The 21,285-nt window shown below is 39.5% G+C and overlaps 1 protein-coding gene across 1 annotated transcript in view; it reads right to left on the bottom strand.

The window, feature by feature from the left end:
• Positions 1 to 21,285, bottom strand: part of acss3 (acyl-CoA synthetase short chain family member 3) — a 53,543-nt gene that overhangs the window by 2,119 nt on the left and 30,139 nt on the right. The window contains exons 9-12 of the mRNA XM_051691169.1: positions 20,298 to 20,401; positions 7,493 to 7,588; positions 7,273 to 7,336; positions 5,472 to 5,553 (exon numbers count right to left, since the gene is read on the bottom strand). Coding sequence (XP_051547129.1) covers positions 5,472 to 5,553; positions 7,273 to 7,336; positions 7,493 to 7,588; positions 20,298 to 20,401 — 346 coding nt within the window. The remainder of the gene's footprint in view (positions 1 to 5,471; positions 5,554 to 7,272; positions 7,337 to 7,492; positions 7,589 to 20,297; positions 20,402 to 21,285) is intronic.

Below are 21,285 nucleotides of genomic sequence, written 5' to 3'. Positions count from 1 at the left end.
GATAAGAACGAGAAACGCCGTGAGAGGTGTGGGTGTTTGTAATGAGTAGTTAGAGACTTGAATGTACGGTATGCAAAATTACTACAGAAATTGTAACCAAGGATATGGCATCACATGCTAGATCTTCTGTTATCAAAGAAATACTGTAGTTAACCAAAAACCCCAAAATGTATATTTGATATATATTATCAACGTCATCACCATATTGGAATCAGCTCTGTTTAAATACAGTTGTTCATCAATGATTAGATTTCCTCACACGACACATTGCATACAAACACTCTGCTCATGTACCTACCTAACCAACCCTCTACAGACACATTGGAGAAAGAATCCTCATTGGCAAGTAAAAACAAAAATTTACTAGCCAGTATTTTGACATAAAAGTAATGCAACTAAATACTAAAAAAAGATATTAAGAAAACCGATAAGAGGGCATCCTATATAATATGTAAAGAACAATTTACGGCGGACCGTTTAATTATAGAAAAATAATGCACACCCGAGGTTGTAATGCGGTCACGACACGCAACAGAGTTGTACATTTTAAAAGTTACCACACTTTAAAATTTAATTTGGGTTTTATCCCAAGTAATTTTCTGGTTTTCATCCCTAAAACACTCTTGTGAGTGGAACTAATTTACAGCTCAAGCCTTCATTGCTAGTTCAAAAATGTCACTTTAGAACTAGCAACGAAGGACTCACTGCTCTTCAGCCTTGCAGTAACAAGGAAGTGTGTGTGTTTTAGAGAGAGTAAGAGAAACAGATAGATCACGAGTTGAATTACCTGTGTTTGGGGCGGCTCTCATCAGAAATAACATTGCTTCAAATTGCCAAAGTGTAAGTTTAAGTATTCTTCTCAGCTACAGCGAGTGTTGCCATTCGAAAGAGAGGGGAGCAAGACTGCGCTTTCCATTGTAACTTTGGGATGCTGATTAGGGCGAAATATATTTAAACATTAAAAGATATTTCGGATAACATAGAAACTGGTGTATTGATCAAGTCGCTGGGTTGAGGCTCTGTTTGTTGTTCGCGACTCGAGTCTATGTTTGTGTGCGTGCTTGCAAATGTATGTGTGTCAGCGTGTGGAAGTGTGGGTGAGATGAGAGAAAGAGGGAGTGCAAGGGCAATATTCAACCGAAATTTATATAAATTTAGGATATTATAGAACTTTTTGTCTATACGTGACATTTACTTTAACCAATATCTTTGTTTTATATGGTTATTTTGCTGTGGTAGCCTGTGTACGTTGTGTGTGTGGGTGAGACGAGAGAGAAAGGGAGAGAGGAAGAGGGAGTGCAAGGGTGCTTTTCAACTGAAATTCTTTTTTTTTTTTTTTGCCATTCTTATCCAAATGTACTTAACCAATGTCTTAGTTTTAATAGGTTATTTTGTTGTGGTAGCCTGTACGGCTCTGAAATAACTGAAATAATTTGGCATAGTGATATGGAACCGTTATGCGGTCAAGACCTGGAACTACTTCATAGCCGTGCTTTTACTGGAAAATAATTGCACACCTTAGAACGTCTGTCAACCAATCAGAATCAAGTATTCAATAGGCCTGTAGAGTAAATATATATAATATACTGTATACTGTGTACATATGATTTCATGCAATATAGTATGCGAGATTGTAATTTTTTTCATATATCGCTTTTGATGCTTTTAATCACATTTTAGCTTGTGTACAAATTTCACATTTTATCAATTTATATGATGTCATGAAATTGCATTTTTAATAATGATACAAGCTGTTGTCACTGTTTGAAATTTCATTAATTTTTTCTAACAAAATTTAACAAAAACAAGGTTGGAACCTAATGAAAATAGAATTAATAATTATATTATAAAAATAATAATTTATGTGCTACTATATCAAAACTACAATGCAAAAAAAAAAAAAAAAAACTTTACCAAACCCTTGCATAGATGCGGCACAAGCCTATTTGTTAAATTCTTTCATATTTACAGTTTTTTCTGAAGTTAAAATATTTCACAATGTATGATTGTGCCTTTTGAATATGTATGTATTTACACATTTGTAACACTTACTACATTTTGTAACGTTTGTTTATATGCACTTGTGTGATTTACATTGAGTGTGCAATGTAGAATTAGAAATAATGTTTCTTTTATCTTGTTGATCACCAACTGACTATAATAACAAAAAGGATTTTAAAAGAGACAAGAAATGTAAATGGGGTGCCTGAGTCTCATCTCTGGATACAAAATACATGCAACGAAGCAAAAGGAATCTTTTACTTGTATAATGTGTATGACTTGCTTGTGCAAATATTTATTGTACATGCTCTAAAATTCAAATCTACAAGCTCTCAAGTTTTGCAACACTTTTACCTTCTAACAGACACGTTACTGGTCTGTAGCCGTGCTTTAAAATGGAGAATGATGTGAAAACAGTCTGGGGAAAAGTTTAACCAAAGTCAGAGTTGACGTCATTAAATGCAATTTAAATGTTATTTCGCAGCTGAATTAAAGCGATGGTGACAGCGCGATCATGACTGATCTGGACCCACTGCAGCCAAATAAGGTCAGTTTCCTTCAGGGCGCGCTCTCACAAGACACAACACACTGTAAAAGACAAGGCTGAATCCAGCTTCTTAATCGCCAGCTTCTTATTTAGTAAAAGGATTGTGGCACTCAAGTTCTTCTTTGTCACTACACAACTCAAGCTCTGCCGAGTAAAATCTGAATATTTACTCGCAAGTGGCTAAAACAAATACATATTTTAGTCGCACAGCGCGAAATTTGGTTGCATATGCGAGTGATTTACTCGCTGTATAAAGGGCTGCTAACACACAGAACCTGTTCTGAAATGAGGAATCAGTTGCTCAGTATGGAAGGAAAAGGCCTTGAGACTGTAGGAGCACTTGTTTCAAATCCCAAAGACAACAGTGCTGTACTTCTCTTTGGGTGTGAGATGTTTTGGAAAAAAAATTTTTTTTCAGAATTACTTCAGACAAAGAGGGCCACAAAAGCTGGGCTAATGTTCAGAGTCAGAAGCTCAGTATGGAAGGAAATGGCCTTAAAACTAAAGGAGAACTGGTTTGAATCCCAACAAAGATGACTTGCAAAGATATGTTGTACTTCCTTTCATGTTGAAGACATTTTAAGATTATGAATGAATGAATGTTACACTTATGTAGCGCTGTTCTGACACTAGTCTCAAAGTGCTTTACATAGTGAACGGGGTTCTCCTTAACCACCACCAGTATGCAGCATCCACATGGATGATGCAACAGCAACCACAGTGTGCCAGTACACTCACCACACACCAGCTGTTGGTGGAGATGAGAGAGTGTTAGAACCAATTCGTGGATGTGAATTATTAGGAGGCCATGACTGAGAAGGGCCAATGGGGGGAATTTTGCCAGGACACTGGGGTTACAACCCCTACTCTTTTACAAAAAGTGCACTAGGATTTTAAATGACCAAAGAGAGTCAGGACCTCGGTTTAACATTTCATGCGAAAGACGGTGCTTTTTTACAGTATAGTGTCACCATCACTATACTGGAGCATTAGGGACCCACACAGACCACAGGGTGAGAACCCCCTGCTGGCCTCACTAACACCTCTTCCATCAGCAACCTTCGTACCTGGATGGGAGACCTCCTGGGGAAAACTGACCAGGCTCAACTCAGTGTGCAACCAGACTAGAGCTGCAGGGTGATATGGCTGCTGACATGAGCTTAGTTAGCTCATCTTCAGATAACTTCAGACAAAGAGGCTCACAGAACCTTTGTTGTTGTAGGGAGTCAGTAGCTCAGTACAGAAGGGAATGGCCTTGAGACAGAGGGAGCGCTGGTTTGAATCCCAACAAAGACGACACTGTTGTACTTCTGTTAAGATTGAAGACGTTTTGAGGAGTTCATCTTCAGAATTACTTCAGACAAGGAGGGTCACAGAACCTGTGCAGATGTAGAGAATTGGTAAGCTAAGTATAGAAAGAAATAGACTTGAGACTTGAGTGCTGGTTCAAGTCCCAAGGAAGACAGCAATACTCTTCCTGCCATCACATGGGAGATGTTTTAAGAATAGTTAGTTCATCTTCAGAAATACTGCAGACAAGGAGGCCCACAGAACCTGTTCTGAAGGGCGGAATCAGTAGTAGTTCAGTTTTGAAGGTAATGGCCTTGAGACCAAATCCCAACAAAGACGACAATGCTGCTCTTCCCTTCAGGTTGAAGATGTTTTTAGATTAGTTAGCTCATCTTCAGATTTAATTCAGACAAGAAGGCCCACAGAACCTGTGCTAGGTGTAGGTAGGTGGGAGAGAATGGCCTTGAGACGAAAGGAGCGCTGGTTTGAAACAAGTACAACATTTCTCTTCAGTTGGGGGGGGAACAACATGTTTTGAGAAATTGGCCAAACAATTCTGAGTCTGGTGCTTTGTAAATGGTACAAAAATAATGCTCGGTCCGTCTCACCTGACACATAACCCCTGTGGTCAACTCTCTGGAAAGCCAGGGAGGACACCACTCAGGCATCCCCCCTCTTGTGATTTAGTATATGTTCACCAGTTCCGGTGCAGACCCTGCTCTGGTCAGCATCAAACACTGGACCTCCTGCTCCAGTTGCAGCGCTCATACCAGTGAGACACTGGTGTCTGCACATGAAGTGAGATTCTGAGTCAAGTGCTTTACCCAGTCCACCAATAGCTCAATGAATCTCAATGAAAACTCCTCGTTTTTAGATATTCTGACTGAATTATACTGATGCTCTAAAAACAATAAATTGGAGGATGGAAAATGAGTGAAATGTCTTGCACAAGGCAATGTGATGATGACATGGCTCGCTTCTTGCAGGGATCAAATGAGTAACCTTCTGGTAATCACGAGTTCTATGCCTTAACCACTACACCAGCAACTTGTAAATAGCAATGGAACAGAATTTCATAAAACGTTGTTTCATTATTTTATTTCCCGTATTTTGATGCAGTTTGAGAACTACAGAATCTGTTGAAACACTTATCCATAAATCTACGATGTTATGAGCATCATCCACAAAAACATGATGAACAATGTTCACACATAGGCCGATTACTTGGAACTGAATGCGTTAACGTGATTAATTGCATTCAAATTATGTGATTCATTCATTTCATGATTAAATATTTGAATCGATTTACAGCACTAATAAATACACAATCACAGACATTCACAGGCTAAAGTTACTCTATGAATCGCATCCTATTTCAATCTATTATAATTGTTTACACATTATTTCATCGAGCTCCATCAGACAGGAAATCTGAGAGAATTTTGGTAAGTCTCTCATCCCTGCTTTATTCTGAATCAGCAAGAGTGACAAACAAGAGAGAAGGATCTCAGCAAAACAGTCAGTAGGTATGACACCCTCGGACAAAAAACAAGTATTTTGAGTCAGCTAGAGTGCGTGTGTGCGTGCGTGCGTGTGCGTGTGCGTGTGCGTGTGTGTGTGTAGGGACTCTTACAGGGAACTTGGTGAAGTACAGCTCCTTAAAAAGCTTCTGATTCTGCCAGAGACTGAGAGCAGCTCCAGGAGGAAGAGGAAGCCTGATAAAAGAGAGACCTTGATGTGACTTTGCTCCTCTTTAAACCATCAAACAGGCTGTTTTTCAACCTTTCAGGGTCAGAGAATTCTTTATAGTACAAACACAACTATTGTCAGAGGAAAATCAGAAAAGAAAATCATTTGGAAAAAAAAGGCATGAGAGGTGATTAAAAATTGTGATAAACTTGTGATCAGTTACAGGACCGAAGAAATATTCCCCTTGAATACCCACATGCAGGACATAAAACATCCATTCAGTCTTCAGCCAAATATCTTGTGAATTTCAGAATTTCATTTTATTCCAAACACGCTCTTAATTAAAATCAAATCTATCAGAACACAGAAACCAATACAAAACAAACATCAATGAGATTATTTCCCCCTGCGTCACTGGCTTCGATAGGTATGGTACATGAAGAAAGGCTGAAATAAGACATTATAATAGTCTTTTCCAATGAGACGAGAGCCCATTAGTCATTCAGCTCAGACTCGGGGGTTGATGTCCTTGTGAAAAGATCTGTGATGAAAAGATTTTCTTTTGCTTTGTGTCTGTAAATTCTTTATTGTGTTGCAGGAAGATGAGGGTGAGTGGATTGAAATGAAAGGCAGAGAAAATGTGTCCGTTGTTTGTGAAGATTTAAAAAAGGCTACACTATCATCTATAGGACACAGTAGAGGCCTATTCGGGTGGTCGAGACTTTTTTGTCAAAACATGAAAATATAAATACAGTACTTAGATCCTTTTATTCATTTTTATGTGTACAAGCCAGCAGGCATAACACCCTGTAGCTCAAGACTGGTTGCCTACTGAAGCTAAGCAGGGCTGAGCCTGGTCAGTACCTGGATGGGAGACCTCCTGGGAAAACTAAGGTTGGTGCTGGAAGAAGTATTAGGGAGCACAGTAGGGGGTGCACACCCTGCGGACTGTGTAGGTCCTAATGCCCCAGCATAGTGATGGGGATACTGTACTTTAAAAAGGCACTGTCTTTCGGATGAGACGTTAAACCAAGGTCCTGTCTCTCAGTGGTCATTAAATATCCCAGGACATTTCTCGTAAAGAGTAGGGGTGTAACCCTTGTGTCCTGGCCAAATTCCCCCATTGACCCTTATTGATCATGGCTTCCTAATAATCCCCTCTTATGAGTTGGCTCTATCAATCTACTCTCTCCACTAATAGCTGGTGTGTGGTGAGCACACTATGGCTGCTGTCACATTATCCAGGTGGATGCTGAACACTGATGGTGGTTGCGGAGGGTCCCCTGTTCGCTTTGTGTAGTGTCAGAAAAGCACTATATAAATGTAACGTTCATTCATACATGTATAACTTCCTATGCTGCCGTGCAAAACGCAGTAACTAGACATTTTTGTCAAATTTGAGTTAATGAAATCACAACTCTAAGACTGATTTTTCTTGTGACAGACGGATTTAGCTGAACTATTCTCAGATTTAGAGAAAATTAACTAAATTATCCTAAAAGAGAAAATGTCACAATATTTGCTCTGCTGGTTAGTGCATATGCTTGAGACATTGAGCTGTGGTGCTCATGCAGGTGATTCAGGTTTGAATCTGGCCTGCAATGTTTCCCGATCCTTTTCCCCCTTTCTCTCTCTCTCTCTCTCTCTGCAATAATTTCCAGCAGAACACTCTCTACTGTCTCCATCAATAAAAAAAAAATAATAAAAAAAAAAAAAAAGACAAAATGAACAAGAAATTGACTTACTTTACAACAATATTACCCAGAGTCCTTGGTTTCACCGGCTGCATTTCGTCATCAATCACTGTCACTATGAGACAAAGATGAAGAGAGTAAAATGCTTCAGGCATTTATTGAAGTGGCATGTTTGGCTATTACAAACTAAAATTGCAGAAACGGTTTCTACAGATGTAGTGATAAACACATTACTGTCAGCACATGGAATCTCAAGCAAATGAAATCTCACCATTGTATCCGGGTATGGGTTTTCCTGCTGTACCAGCAGGAGGAGTGAGTGAGCAACCAAGACCGATACACGAGGCAGTGATGGCCGAGCCACTTTCTACAGGAGAGAGAAATGATGATTGTGACGACAGTGAGAAATAAATAAAAACAATAAAAATCAAGCTGCAGAAACGGGTCACTCAGAAATATGTTTATATGTCAACACCTATTCAGTATTCAAATATACAATAAATCAAACATCACTAGAATGTTCTTAACACAAAATTAGCATTTTATTTGATTCTCTTTCAAATGTTTTTTTTTTTATTTCCAAATTGATAATACATTATCCTCACCCCCAAACCACATGTCCTCAGACCATAAATCAATACATTATACAGATTAAAAATATATTTAACTTAAAGATACACATTTATATTTCTTTTTAAACAAATATTGATACTTTGTCCTGACAGAAGGAAGATGTTAACTTTCAAAATATACCTCTTTTAATAGATGTGGCAAATATCGATTTTCTGATTAATCGCAATATTCATTTTTTAACGCTACCGATATGGATTCTTAATTTAAGATCAATCTTTTACTTCTACTTTTAAGTTGACTTTAGTTTTGGTTGGTTTGATTATTATATCTGTGAAATAAACATCAATGGAACTGCATAGTTTGGGCCCTGTTGTTAATTAACAGAAAACATTTTTTGTAATGTACCAAGGTAAAAGTTTCCCTGTATAATATACAGAATTAACCGAGATAGAATTTCTTTCCTATGTAAGCAAAATGGAAATTATGTGAATGAATCAAATGAATCAGAATTGAATCAAATTGAAAGCTTGTAAATCAGAATCAAATAAATTTGGGAAATCTATATCTCGATACCTTGCCCCAGTGAAATGAAAATTATGGTTATTTTTTCAACACCATCAGACTGTCTGACAGTACTGACAATTTAGTAGATGGCACTGAAAATCAGTTTAAAACCATCCTGAAGTCTCAATTCATCCATACAATGAAGTGAATGCCAAACTTGTCAAACTTTATAATATTTGACGCCTTTTTGTTTCTGATGACGTTGACCCATACTGAATTATAGGAAAGTCAAAAGCATGCATTTTGTAAGAAAATGGAAGCAGCAGAAATAGGTAAATACCTCTGAACATGTTTAACAGATTCATACAAAATAATTCCATGACATGTAAACTTAAATTTGTAGCCTGTTTTGTCCCATTTCTCAAGAATCAATGAGAGGTAATTTATATTATATATATATAAATATAAATCTATATTAAAGGTCAACTGATAGTGGATTTTGCTGATACCGATAACTAAGGTAGTAGAAAAGGCAGATAACCGATTTAATCGGCCGATAGTTTTTAAAATTGATTTGATTACTATAAAAAGTAAAAAAAATAAAAATGAATCGTAGTCTTTCCTTACTGTGACGGGTCCAGACAGAAATTGCAAGAGTCCAAAATGAGTAAAATTCCAGAGGCATTTATTGTGCAACCAAAATTACATAAGAAACAGAAAACAAATGAAGATTTGGTTAACTTCCTGGCTGATATCTTGAGATGTTGCTTCAATATATACACATAATTTTCCTGCCTCATGATGCCATCTATTCTGTGAAGTGCACCAGTCCCTCCTGCAGCAAAGCACCCCCACAACATGATGCTGCCACCCCCATGCTTCATGGTTGGGATAGTGTTTTTTGGCTTACAAGCATCGCTCTTTTTCCTCCAAACATAACAATGGTCATTATGGCAAAACATTTCAATTTTTGTTTCATCAGACCAGAGGACATTTCTCCAAAAAGTAAGATCTTTGTCCCCATGTGCACATGCAAACAATAGTCTGGCTTTTTTCATTGCAGTTTTGGAGCAGTGGCTTCTTCCTTGCTGAGCAGCTTTTCGGGTTATGTCGATATAGGACTTGTTTTACTGTGGATATAGATACTTGTCCACCTGTTTCCTCCAGTATCTTCACAAGGTCCTTTGCTGTTGTTCTGGGATTGTTTTGTACTTTTCACACCAAACTACGTTCATCTCTAGGAGACGGAATGCATCTCCTTCCTGAGTTGTATGATGGCTGTGTGATCCCATGGTGTTTATACTTGTGTCCTACTGTTTGTACAGATGAACGTAGTACCTTCAGGCGTTTGGAAATTGCTCCCAAGGATAAACCAGACTTGTGGAGGTCCACAATTTTTTTCTGAGGTCTTGGCTGATTTCTTTTGATTTTCCCATGATGTCAAGCAAAGAGGCACTGAGTTTGAAAGTAGGTTTTAAAAAACATCCACAGCTATACCACCATCTTGATTGGACTCAAGATGGCGCCGAGTATGGCTGCTGCGTTGCGAGCTCCGACACAACATAGTAGTGTTTTGTTTGTTTTGTTCACAATTCTTATGATTTTTGTCTTGGATGTTGTCTGCCTTATTGTCTATGACAGACAAACACTTTTGGACATTGGTTCAGCAATTTCACACCGTAAACCGGACTTCAAATTCCTCAATGCCGACCCGCTGTTTACAAACACGCAAGCGGAGCCCTTTGTATGGGCAGTCCGGATGCGGAAAACGCAAAAGGGAAACAGAGCCGGCGTTCTCATCAGAGTAAGACGCCATGCAAATCGACCCCCGCTACCCACTATTCTACTGGCAAATGTTCAGTCTCTGGATAACAAGTTCTGCGAGCTGAAAGCGCAGGGGGCAAGGGACTGCTGCATTATCTGCTTTACGGAAACTTGGATGTCTGCGGAGATTCCAGACTCAGCCATTGAACCCGTGGGGTTCTCTATGCACAGAGCGGACAGAGCAAAAGACCTCTCAGGTAAAAGCAGAGGTGGTGGTGTATGTTTTATGATCAACAAATCCTGGTCTGATCAGTGGAACGTTCATTCTATCAAGTCTTTCTGCTCTCCTGATCTGGAATTTCTCATGCTTCTGTGTCGACCATTCTGGCTACCGAGGGAATTCACAGCGGTCATATCACTGCTGTGTACATCCCGCCACAAGCCGACACGGACCGGGCAATCAAGGAACTGTATGGGAGTATAAGTGAGCAGGAAACCGCGCACCCTGAGGCCGCGTTCATTGTGACCGGGGACTTTAATAAAGCCAGTTTCAAATCAGTCGCACCAAAATACCACCAGCACATTAGTTTCAACACACAAGGGGACCGGGTTTGAACCATTGCTACTCTCCCTTCCGGGATGGCTACAAATCCCTCCCCCGCCCACCATTTGGCAAATTGGACCACTCTTCCATTCTGCTTCTGCCCGCTTACAGGCAGAAACTGAAACAGGAAGCACCCACCCTCAGAACGATCCAGTGCTGGTCGGACCAATCAGACTATGCTACAGGACTGTTTTGATCACACGGACTGGGAGATGTTCCGGTCCGCCTCCGATGACGACATCGAGCTTTACGCTGATAGCGTAATGTGTTTCATCAAAAAGTGCGTGGAGGACGTGGTTCCGACCAGAATAATACGGATCTATCCGAACCAGAAGTCATGGATAAATAGCGATGTTCGCGCGGCACTTAATGTGCGGACCTCCGCTTTTAATTCCAGGAACGTGAAGGAGCATAAACAAGCCAGTTATGCCCTCAGAACAGCAAAACGCCAGTACAGGAGCAAGACTGAAGGACAGTTTAACAGCACCAACTCTAGAAGCATGTGGCAGGGAATTAACATCATCACGGACTTTAAAGGGAATAAAAACTCCGCCATGAACACCGCTGCCTCTCTCCCGGATGAGCTAAATACTTTTTATGCTCGTTTTGAGTGAAATAACACCGCCCTTGCGGAGAGAGCTCTCACGGCCGAAGCTACAGAGGTTAGTTCACTCTCCGTCTCTGTAGTGGATGTAACCCGATCCTTCCAACGGGTGAATATCCGCAAAGCCGCGGGTCCAGACGGCATTCCGGGCCGCATCAGAGCGTGCGCGAACCAGCTGGCTGGTGTTTTTACAGACATTTTCAAACTTTCCCTCTCTTTGTCTGTAGTCCCCACATGCTTTAAAACATCCACCATTGTGCCTGTTCCAAAGCAATCAAAAATAAATTGCTTAAATGACTGGCGTCCTGTTGCTCTGACCCCCATCATCAGCAAATGCTTTGAGAGACTAATCAGAGATTACATCTGCTCTGTGCTGCCTCTCTCTCTTGAACCATTGCAGTTTGCTTACTGCAACAACCGCTCCACTGATGATGCCATTGCATCTACAATACACACTGCTCTCTCCCACCTGGAAAAAAAGAACACTTATGTGAGAATGCTGTTTGTAGACTACAGCTCAGCATTCAACACCATAGTGCCCTCCAAGCTAGATGAGAAACTCTGGGCTCTGGGCTTAAACAGCTCACTGTGCAGCTGGATCCTGGACATCCTGTCAAGCAGACGCCAGGTGGTTAGAATAGGCAGCAACATCTCCTCATCACTGACCCTCAACACTGGAGCCCCGCAGGGCTGTGTTCTCAGCCCACTCCTGTATTCCCTGTACACACATGACTGTGTGGCATCACATAGCTTCAATGCCATCATTAAGTTTGCTGATGACATGACGGTAGTAGGTCTGATCACTGACAATGATGAAACAGCCTACAGAGAGGAGGTGCACACTCTGACACACTGGTGTCAGGAGCACAACCTCTCCCTCAACTTCAGTAAGACAAAGGAGCTTGTGGTGGACTTCAGAAGAAAAGACAGAGAACACAGTCCCATCACCATCAATGGAGCACCAGTGGAGAGAGTCAGCAGCTTCAAGTTCCTGGGTGTCCACATAACTGAGGAACTCACATGGTCCATCCACACTGAAGTTGTTGTGAAGAAGGCTCATCAGCGCCTCTTCTTCCTGAGACGGCTGAGGAAGTTTGGAATGAACTGCCACATCCTCACACGGTTCTACACCTGCACTGTAGAGAGCATCCTGACCGGCTGCATCTCCGCCTGGTACGGCAATAGCACCGCCCAAATCCGCAAAGCACTGCAAAGTGTGGTGCAAACTGCCAGACACATCATCGGAGGTGAGCTTCCCTCCCTCCAGGAAATATATACAAGACGGTGTGTGAAAAAAGCTCAGAGGATCATCAGAGACTCCAGCCACCCGAGCCATGGGCTGTTCTCACTGCTACCATCAGGTAGGCGGTATCGCAGCATCAGGACCCGCACCAGCCGACTCCATGATAGCTTCTTCCCCCAAGCAATCAGACTTTTGAACTCTTGATCTCCCACGATCAATATACATCAGCATTGCACTTTATTACCCTTACTCTTATATCTCACGCCGGACTGTCATAAATTATATTATTATTAGATTATATTCCCTCTTAACAACTTACTATCAACCGACAGCCTGAATGTCAATACAGTACAATACAACCTACTGTACATTCTATATATACACTACTATATATACACTTTATATATTTTTTTATTTGTATTGAATAATGTGTATCTAAATTGTGCGTATTGTATACTGTATAGTGTATGTTATTATTTGTATATTGTTGTGTGTAATTATGTGCATATCAGACGTTTAAATTGTGCTGTGTTAATTTGAGGTTATTGTAAATTGGTATATGTCTCATCACTGTCATGACTGCTATGTTGATCGGAACTGCACCCAAGAATTTCACACACCATTGCACTTGTGTATATGGCTGTGAGACAATAAAGTGATTTGATTTGATTTGATTTTGAATTCAATACATCTATCAGAAGCTAATTGGCTAAATTCATAAAGGCTTGACACCATTTTCTGGAACTATACAAGCTGTTTAAAGGCACAGTTAACTCAGTATATGTAAACATCTGACCCACTGGAATTGTGATATAGTCAATTAAAAGTGAAACAATCTGTCTGAAAACAACTGTTGGAAAAATTACTCGTGTTATGCACAAAGTAGATGCCCTAAACGAAAACTATAGTTTGCTAATATGAAATCTGTGAAGTGGTTACAAAATGAGTTTTAATGTCTTAGGTTTAAGTCTATGTAAACTTCTGACTTTAACTGTATATTTACTACATGAAAGGTTTTGGCCAACACAGAGGATTTAAAAAATTAAAAACAATAATTAACTATTGTCTATTTTTGCAATAATGAATCATTCCAAAAGGCAGTTATCGGCATCAAATAATCAAATAATAAAACTAATGTATCGATCAACCTGTAATAAATGTATATAATATAAAAGTCGTAAAGCAAAAACAGCGCGTTTAATTCCAAGGGTCAGAGAGAGGGTAGAACACAAAGCAAAAATACTTCACAATCATTCGAAGATAGCATGACCCAGAGCAAAGGGTTCACAAACAGATGCCTGACTGAGTCCTACTGCATCTCAAAGCCAGATGCTTGAGGAGTACTGTGAACAGCAGGAGGAGAGACATCGAGTGAATGAGAGATTTGTTGGCATCACAGCGTGTGGCACCATGAGTCTGTCTAGCACTGCTGCCACATGTGAGTAATACAGAAAGCCTCAAACACTTTTCACAGGTTATAAAGCGTGTACACACACACACACACACAGAGAGAGAGAGAGAAAGAGCAGGAGAAAGTGCCTGTTCTCATAATGATATGAAGCCTTTCTCCAAGTGAAAAGCCTTATTAAAAGATCTATATTAATAGAGAACTGCCACACACACACACACACACACACAGGTTTCCATATGGGTTATGAACAACATGAGGGTAAATAAAAGGCCATTTTAATTTTTGGGTGTCTTCTTCCTGCAAGACATCAAGTGCAGGAAAACTTAACTGTGTTAGTCCAATTTTGGTCCAAATAACCTTGAAGGTTTTGAGAGAAAAATTACTAATTTGTTCCTTTTGAAGTTCATGGTATGCCATCACCAGTTTTTGAATGTTATTGCCAGCCATCTGCCACCATAAAAGTTGATTTAGTGGACAGATAAAAAGTTTACCAGTCAAAAACTGTGACCGTCTGTGCACACAGAGCACAGAGACAGGTGCCAGCGCTCAAGGCCAGTGTTAAGGTCGTTTGTGCAGCCAGCCGGCACTGCCACATACTTCCAACTGGAAACATACCAGTTGCCCAGCAACAGCAGTGACATCAGCAGCCCTCATCATCAAGCTCCCCACCTCTTCACGGCAGGACTGGGTCTTAAAATAGCACAGATTATTATCAGGTCTCAAGAGCGGAAGCCTTTCATTTTATGTATGTTCTGGATGCATGCTGCCTCGGAGAATAATAATTAACTGACACTTTTACATATACTTGTGCATACAGTTTGAGATATGAATATAGTCTGTGAATATTCGGCTGAAGGGTGTTGTTAGGCATTTGCACATTACATACTATAAATATATTAAAAGTTTACATTTATTGTTTTCCATGTTTTAAACGGCACCAACGGCAGACGGGGGAGCGTTCATGAGACATGTTTGAAAAGAGTCATAATTTTTGCAATTACGTTTGGGGATGGTAGTTGTGTATAAATAACAGACTTAACTTTTAAGGATACAAATTTTCATTTAAATATTTTTTAAGCAATTTCATTAAGTGGCGACCTTCCGTTAAAGTCTGTGGAATAAAGCGTCAGTGCAGGGCTGTCACGATTATGAAATTTGGCTGACGATTAATTGTCAAACAAATAATTGTGATTTATGACGATTAATAAATCATCTGTTTTAGGCCTTTCATGATTATGATGATTAATGTTCATACACATTTTCATATTTCACTTGGAATCATAATAAAATAGGGATGTACAGTACTGTGCAAAAGTTTTAGTCGTGTGAAAAACTTTCAAAGTGAGGATTTCTTAAAAATATAATGACATAAAAAGCTTGCATTAATTAATTAACATCATACAAATTCCAGTAAACAGAAATATTGCCAAATCAATATTTGGTGTGACCACCTCTGCCTTTAAAACAGCACCAATTCTCCTAGGTACACCTGGACACAGTTTTTCTTGGTTGTTGGCAGATAGGATGTTCCAAGCTTCTTGGAGAATTCGCCACAGTTCTTCAGTCTATTTAGGCTGTCTCAACTGCTTCTGTCTCTTCATGTAATCTCAGACAGGCATGATATTCAGTGGGGGTCTTTGTGGGGCCATGCCATCTGTTGCAGGGCTCCCTGTTCTTCTATTCTAATCTATTCTATTCTATTCTATTCTAATCTATTCTATTTGCAGAAGGAATGTTTGGGAGTCTAACATTTATATTTCCTATTGACACACTAAAGCTGAAGATATAAATAACCATCTTAAAACAAATGTTTTTGTGAAACATCTTATGTGCCTAAGACTTTTGCACAGTACGTTCTCCTTTAAAAAAAATATGACAAGAAACATAATATTTTAAACATCAAAATATTTACAAATACTTAAAATATATCTCTGTTTTTGGTCAACTTTATTCTTGGTTTACATTTAAACTGTTGTTTTTGAAACCCAGCTAACCTGAATAGTAATTTTTTTTTTTATTGTATTGTATTGTCTTATGCAATAGTAAAATATTTGTCCTAATTCTTTACAAGTTATTTTAAGGCTCTTCTGTTAAACCCGCAAGCCCTTATTTCGTAGGAAGAAAGACCTTTGAGATTCACAAAAATTCCAAACCGAAGCACTCGCTTGTATTTTTGCAGGAATTTGGCCTGAACCTCCGCAACTGGCGTGTGCAGAAGCACTTAATCGCCCACGTATGTGTGATCTGAATTGTCCAGTAATTATTGGTTGATGTGTCGAAAAATCAGTGGCAATGGGGTTTAAAGTTGAAATTGTTTGAACTTTGCACCAGGGATAACGCTGATGCTGACGATTTACATTAAATGGAGGCCATTTAAAGGAATATTCCGGGTTAAGCTCAGTCGACAACATTTGTGACAATGTTGATGACCACAAAAATTAATTTCGACATCCCTCAGTTTAAAAAAAAAAGAAAAAAAAAGAAAAAAATCGAGGTTACAGCGAGGCACTTACAATGGAAGTGAATGGGGCCAGTTTTTGAACATTAAAAAACTCACTTTTTCAAAAGAATAGCCACAAGACATAAACAATGTGTGTATTAATATGATTTTAGTGTAATAAAATCACTTATAAACCTTTTCTGCTTCGTTATAATGACGATGTAATGTCAACAAACCCTAAAACCCTAAAATGACTGTAGAAATGACCATTTAAACAAGTTTACAGCTCAAATAATACATAAGCTTTAACAGAATAGTTAATGCAAGTGATTTTATAAAATTATAAGTTTCACATTTCTGCCTTTAAACCCTCCAAATTGGCCCCATTCACTTCCATTGTAAGTGCCTCACTGAAACGTCGATTTTTAAGAAAATGGGGGACAAGTCAAAATAAATTTATGTGGTACTCAACATTATGCAACAAATGCTGTTGATTGAGCTTAATTTGTATTGAACCTGGAACATTCCTTTTAAGTGTGCTGCTCAGTCATATACACGGTAGCTACAGTAGGTGAAAAGGTGTTTCGCAAAATAGCGGTTTATCATAAATTTTAGTATGGCTGGGACGATGTTTTGACCAATCAGCATCCGGGACCTGAACAATTCATTTTATAATAATCGCTACTCCATATTCATCTACAAGTTAGTGCAAAGGCATTCCGTTTAAGTGAAATGTGTGTGTGTGTGTGTGTGTGTGTGTGTGTGTGTGTGTGTGTGTGTGTGTGTGTGTGTGTGTGTGTGTGTGTGTGTGTGTGTGTGTGTGTGTGTGTGTGTGTGTGTGTGTGTGTGTGTGTGTGTGTGTGTGTGTGTGTTGACAGAGATATATGTGTGAGTCTGGAGAGGTCTGAGCTGGTAACAACAAAGATAATGTGGGTTCGAGTCACTTCCACTTTATTTCAGAAAAGAGATTGCATTGGCACAACCAAACTGCTATTACACTGCAGCTCATCAACTCTTTTAATCAAATCCCGCTCTGTGCCACTGATCAATTCAAACACAGAGTGCCGTTTGTACGCTTGTGTGCAGACACTGGCACCAGCGGAAATGTGGCTGTCATTACAAGCCAAATAATAACTCGACTCGTCATGGTGGCGATCCAGAAACAAGCTTTTAATCATGAATTTGAGGGCACAAGTGAAATTATAAATGGAAGGACACACATGCATACACACACACACACACACACACACACACACACACACACACACACACACACACAGGACAGAATCATTCATCACATTAAGTACTTTACCCTCTCTGATCCTGTGCTCACAGAACCATTAGTGCTGCCATTACGTCAGTACAGTTCTGACTCTGGTTTTAGATTTGTGTTGTTGAATGACACAAAAAATGTATGCAAGTACCAACTAGCAGGTGGATACCAGGACAATTTAATTCTTGTTTATTTCTTGGAGACATTTATAAGATACAAATATTTTGAATGTTTTTTGCACTGTATAGAATGAAGGAAGTAACTCAATTCATTATATATGTGATGGTTTATGCATCATGCTGGCAGTGGGAGTTATGAATATAAAAAGATGAGTTCTGTTTTTCAGACAATCCATTTCTGGCATGCTAGAGAAAGAAAAGTTGGTTATTATTGGGATTTTGGTTGCACAACAAACTGCATCTGGGTTTTTATATATTTTTGACTTGTTGCCTCTATGTCTGTGCCCGTCATAGAAAGGAAAAGACAAAACATTTATTTGTGTTTATTTTATTTTTTACATTCAATACATTTTTTCAAAACTATCGACAGGTTAACCAGTTGGTTATTTGCCTTATCTACAAGTTTAGTTGTTGGTATTGGCAAAATCCAATATTAGTCAACCTCTAATCAACATATCTGCCAATATTGGCCATTTTGAGATTATTAATAATCAATGCCCAATGGGTGGATTAACAGTAGTGGTAGTTCCACTTGTGTCAGAATCTACCAATAGCTTTGTCAGTGAATAAACAACTGCAAGATTCTGTAATGAATTTAACATATTGTAGTCACTATCTGCTATTATTAAACTGTATTATCTATAACAGTATTGTATAACATTAAAAACCCCATATTGGTCAAAAACTACTGCTGAATAAACTCCTACCACATTTTGAATAAAGACACACCTTCATTAAATTAAACAAGTATTTGATTGGTCAAAATCAGACATTACTTGATTTATCTTTGGCTGAGATGGTCCAGTGTGCCAATACCTGGTAGAAATATTAGCTGACATACACTGATGAGCCAAAGCATTATGACCACCTACCTAAAATGCTGTTGGTCCTCCGCATGCTGCCAAAATTTCGCTGATTTACAGAGGCATGGACTCTATAAGACCCCTGAAGTTGTCCTGTGGTATCTGGCACCAAGACATTAGCAGCAGATCCTTCAAGTCCTGTAAGTTGCAAGGTGGAGCCGCCATGGATCAGACTTGCTTGTCCAGCACATCCCACAGATGCTCAATCGGATTGAGATCTGGGGAATTTGGAGGCCAGGGCAACACCTTGAACTCTTCATCATGTTCCTCAAACCATTTCCGAAATGTGTGCAGTGTGGCAGGGCTCATTATCCTGCTGAAAGAAGCCACTGCCATCAGGGAATACCGTTGCCATGAAGGGGAGTACCTGGTCTGCAACGACGTTTAGGCAGGTGGCACATCTCAAATTGATGTCCACATGAATGGCCGGACCCAGGGTTTCCCAGCAGAACATTACCCAGAGCATCACACTCCCTCCACTGGCTTGTCGTCTTCCCACAGTGCATCCTGGTGCCATCACTTCCCCAGATAAACGTTGCACACGTACACTGCTGTCTATGTGATGTAAAAGAAAACGGGACTCTTCTGACCAAGCGACCTTCTTCCGCTGCTCCAAGGTCCGGTTCCGACTCTAGCGTGCACACTGTAGGCGCTTTCGACGGTGGACAGGGGTCATCACGGGTACCCTAACCGGTCTGCGGCTACGCAGCCCCATACGCAGCAGGGTGCGATGCACTGTGTTGTGACGCATTCCTTCTGTAACCATCATTAATATTTTCTGTGACTTTGCCACAGTAGACTTTCTATTGGTTCAGACCAGACGTTTCAACCCAGGGTGTTGGGTGCCCAAGCCTTGGGCACCCAACACCCTGTCACTGGTTTGTGGCTTGTCCCTCCTTGGACCGCTATTGGTAGGTACTCACCACTGCTGACCGGGAGCACCCCACAAACCTTGCCACTTCAGAGATGCTCTGACCCAGTCACCTGGCCATAACAATTTGGCCCTTGTCAAAGCCGCTCAGGTCTTTAATCTTGCATTCAACACGTTGACTACGAGAACTGATTGTTTGCTTACCATCTAATCCACCCAGACCTTGACATGTGCCCTTATTAGGAGATGATCAACGTTATTCACTTCACCTGTGAGTGTTTTGGCTCATCAGTGTAAGTAGTTGGATTTCAGTAGAGCTGATAAATAGGATCACCACTGTATTTGGGCCCACTTTGTTCAGAGAGGCAGTACAAATCGATTTATTTTTTTGTACGTTTGACTCAAATCAGTTTCATTGTTTTTAGTGAACAGCACAAAATGCATTTAAATCAGATTTGTGGTCAAATTTCCAGTTGTGCATCCTCTCTTTGCACAATGACAGCTACCCTCAGTTGTCGTAGAACAACGTCAGTTGACATTGTGCTGACACTCAAGTCATTACTATGGCAACCAATGTAGATACAGTATGCTGAACATTTACGACACTATCTGAAATGAAAAGATCTAATTTCATCAATTGCAAAAATGACATTCAGAAAGAAACAGTGAAGAAACCCTTAGAGACAACATGTATTATGAAACAGGCAGCCAAATATTACAGTGAGTGAGCCCGAGATGTTCACTCACCAGTTTGCCACCAGTGATCCAGCACTGGCACTCCAAAACTCCTCTTGGCCCATTCAAGGGTCTCTATATCACAGCGCTCTCCTGCAACAAACAAACTCCTCAACCTATAGAAGAAAAACAATTCTTAGAAAGTCTCTAGACCGGACCTATAGCAGATTTCACAAGAAACAAACGTGTGAAAATAAAGAATGCAGGTGTGAATTAAATATTTACTGAGCTCATTCTTATAGTAAAGGAACAAAAAGAGCATCTGGATGGATGAGACAAAGTGGGTGTACTGGTGAGGACTCTCCCACAGTTTGCAAACAATGAACATATGAAAAATGTTCAGTATGTGGTTACATTATAATATCTTTTCATTTCCATAAGACTAGTGTCAACTTACGGTGTTCTTGCTTATATAACTATAACAGTAAAACCAAAGGGAGGCTGTCAGAGCTACAAAGTACGGTCAAAACATCTTTTCATCATTGAGGCATGTTTGAAATGCTAATATGAATACTATGAATAGTGAGTGATTCTAGCCTTGACAGGCACAAGCACAGATCCTACAAGTGTCTTTGCATTTGCACTGAATGAAATGCAAATAAATGCAAATTCAACATGTTAATATGAATATAATGTTACTAATATTATAAGTTATAATATAATGTTAATACAAATATGATAATAATTACAATATTAAAGTTTAACATTTTTATTAATAACTATGTTTATTAATGTTGCAATGTTGTTTGAACAAATCAGGATATGACCAGGGTCAGAAATGAAAATGCCACTGAAAGTCACAGAAGTGCTTCCAAAATTATAAATATGTGAGGAAAAAGCCTGCATGGTTCCCGTTTAGCATTTGTAACTTCTGATCCATTTCCTACACTTTAAATCTAGGGCTAGATATTTATTTTAATTTTGAATGAATGCTCAGAATTTATTTTGTGAACAGACGAAATAAAAGTATTTAACAAACTGTAAAATTATGACAAGCAGT

Source organism: Myxocyprinus asiaticus, chromosome 47, assembly GCF_019703515.2.
Source record: "Myxocyprinus asiaticus isolate MX2 ecotype Aquarium Trade chromosome 47, UBuf_Myxa_2, whole genome shotgun sequence".
In the NCBI taxonomy this organism is placed as follows: Eukaryota; Metazoa; Chordata; class Actinopteri; order Cypriniformes; family Catostomidae; genus Myxocyprinus; species Myxocyprinus asiaticus.
Note: the sequence above shows the minus strand (reverse complement) of the source record. Positions and strands in the feature narration are given on the sequence as shown.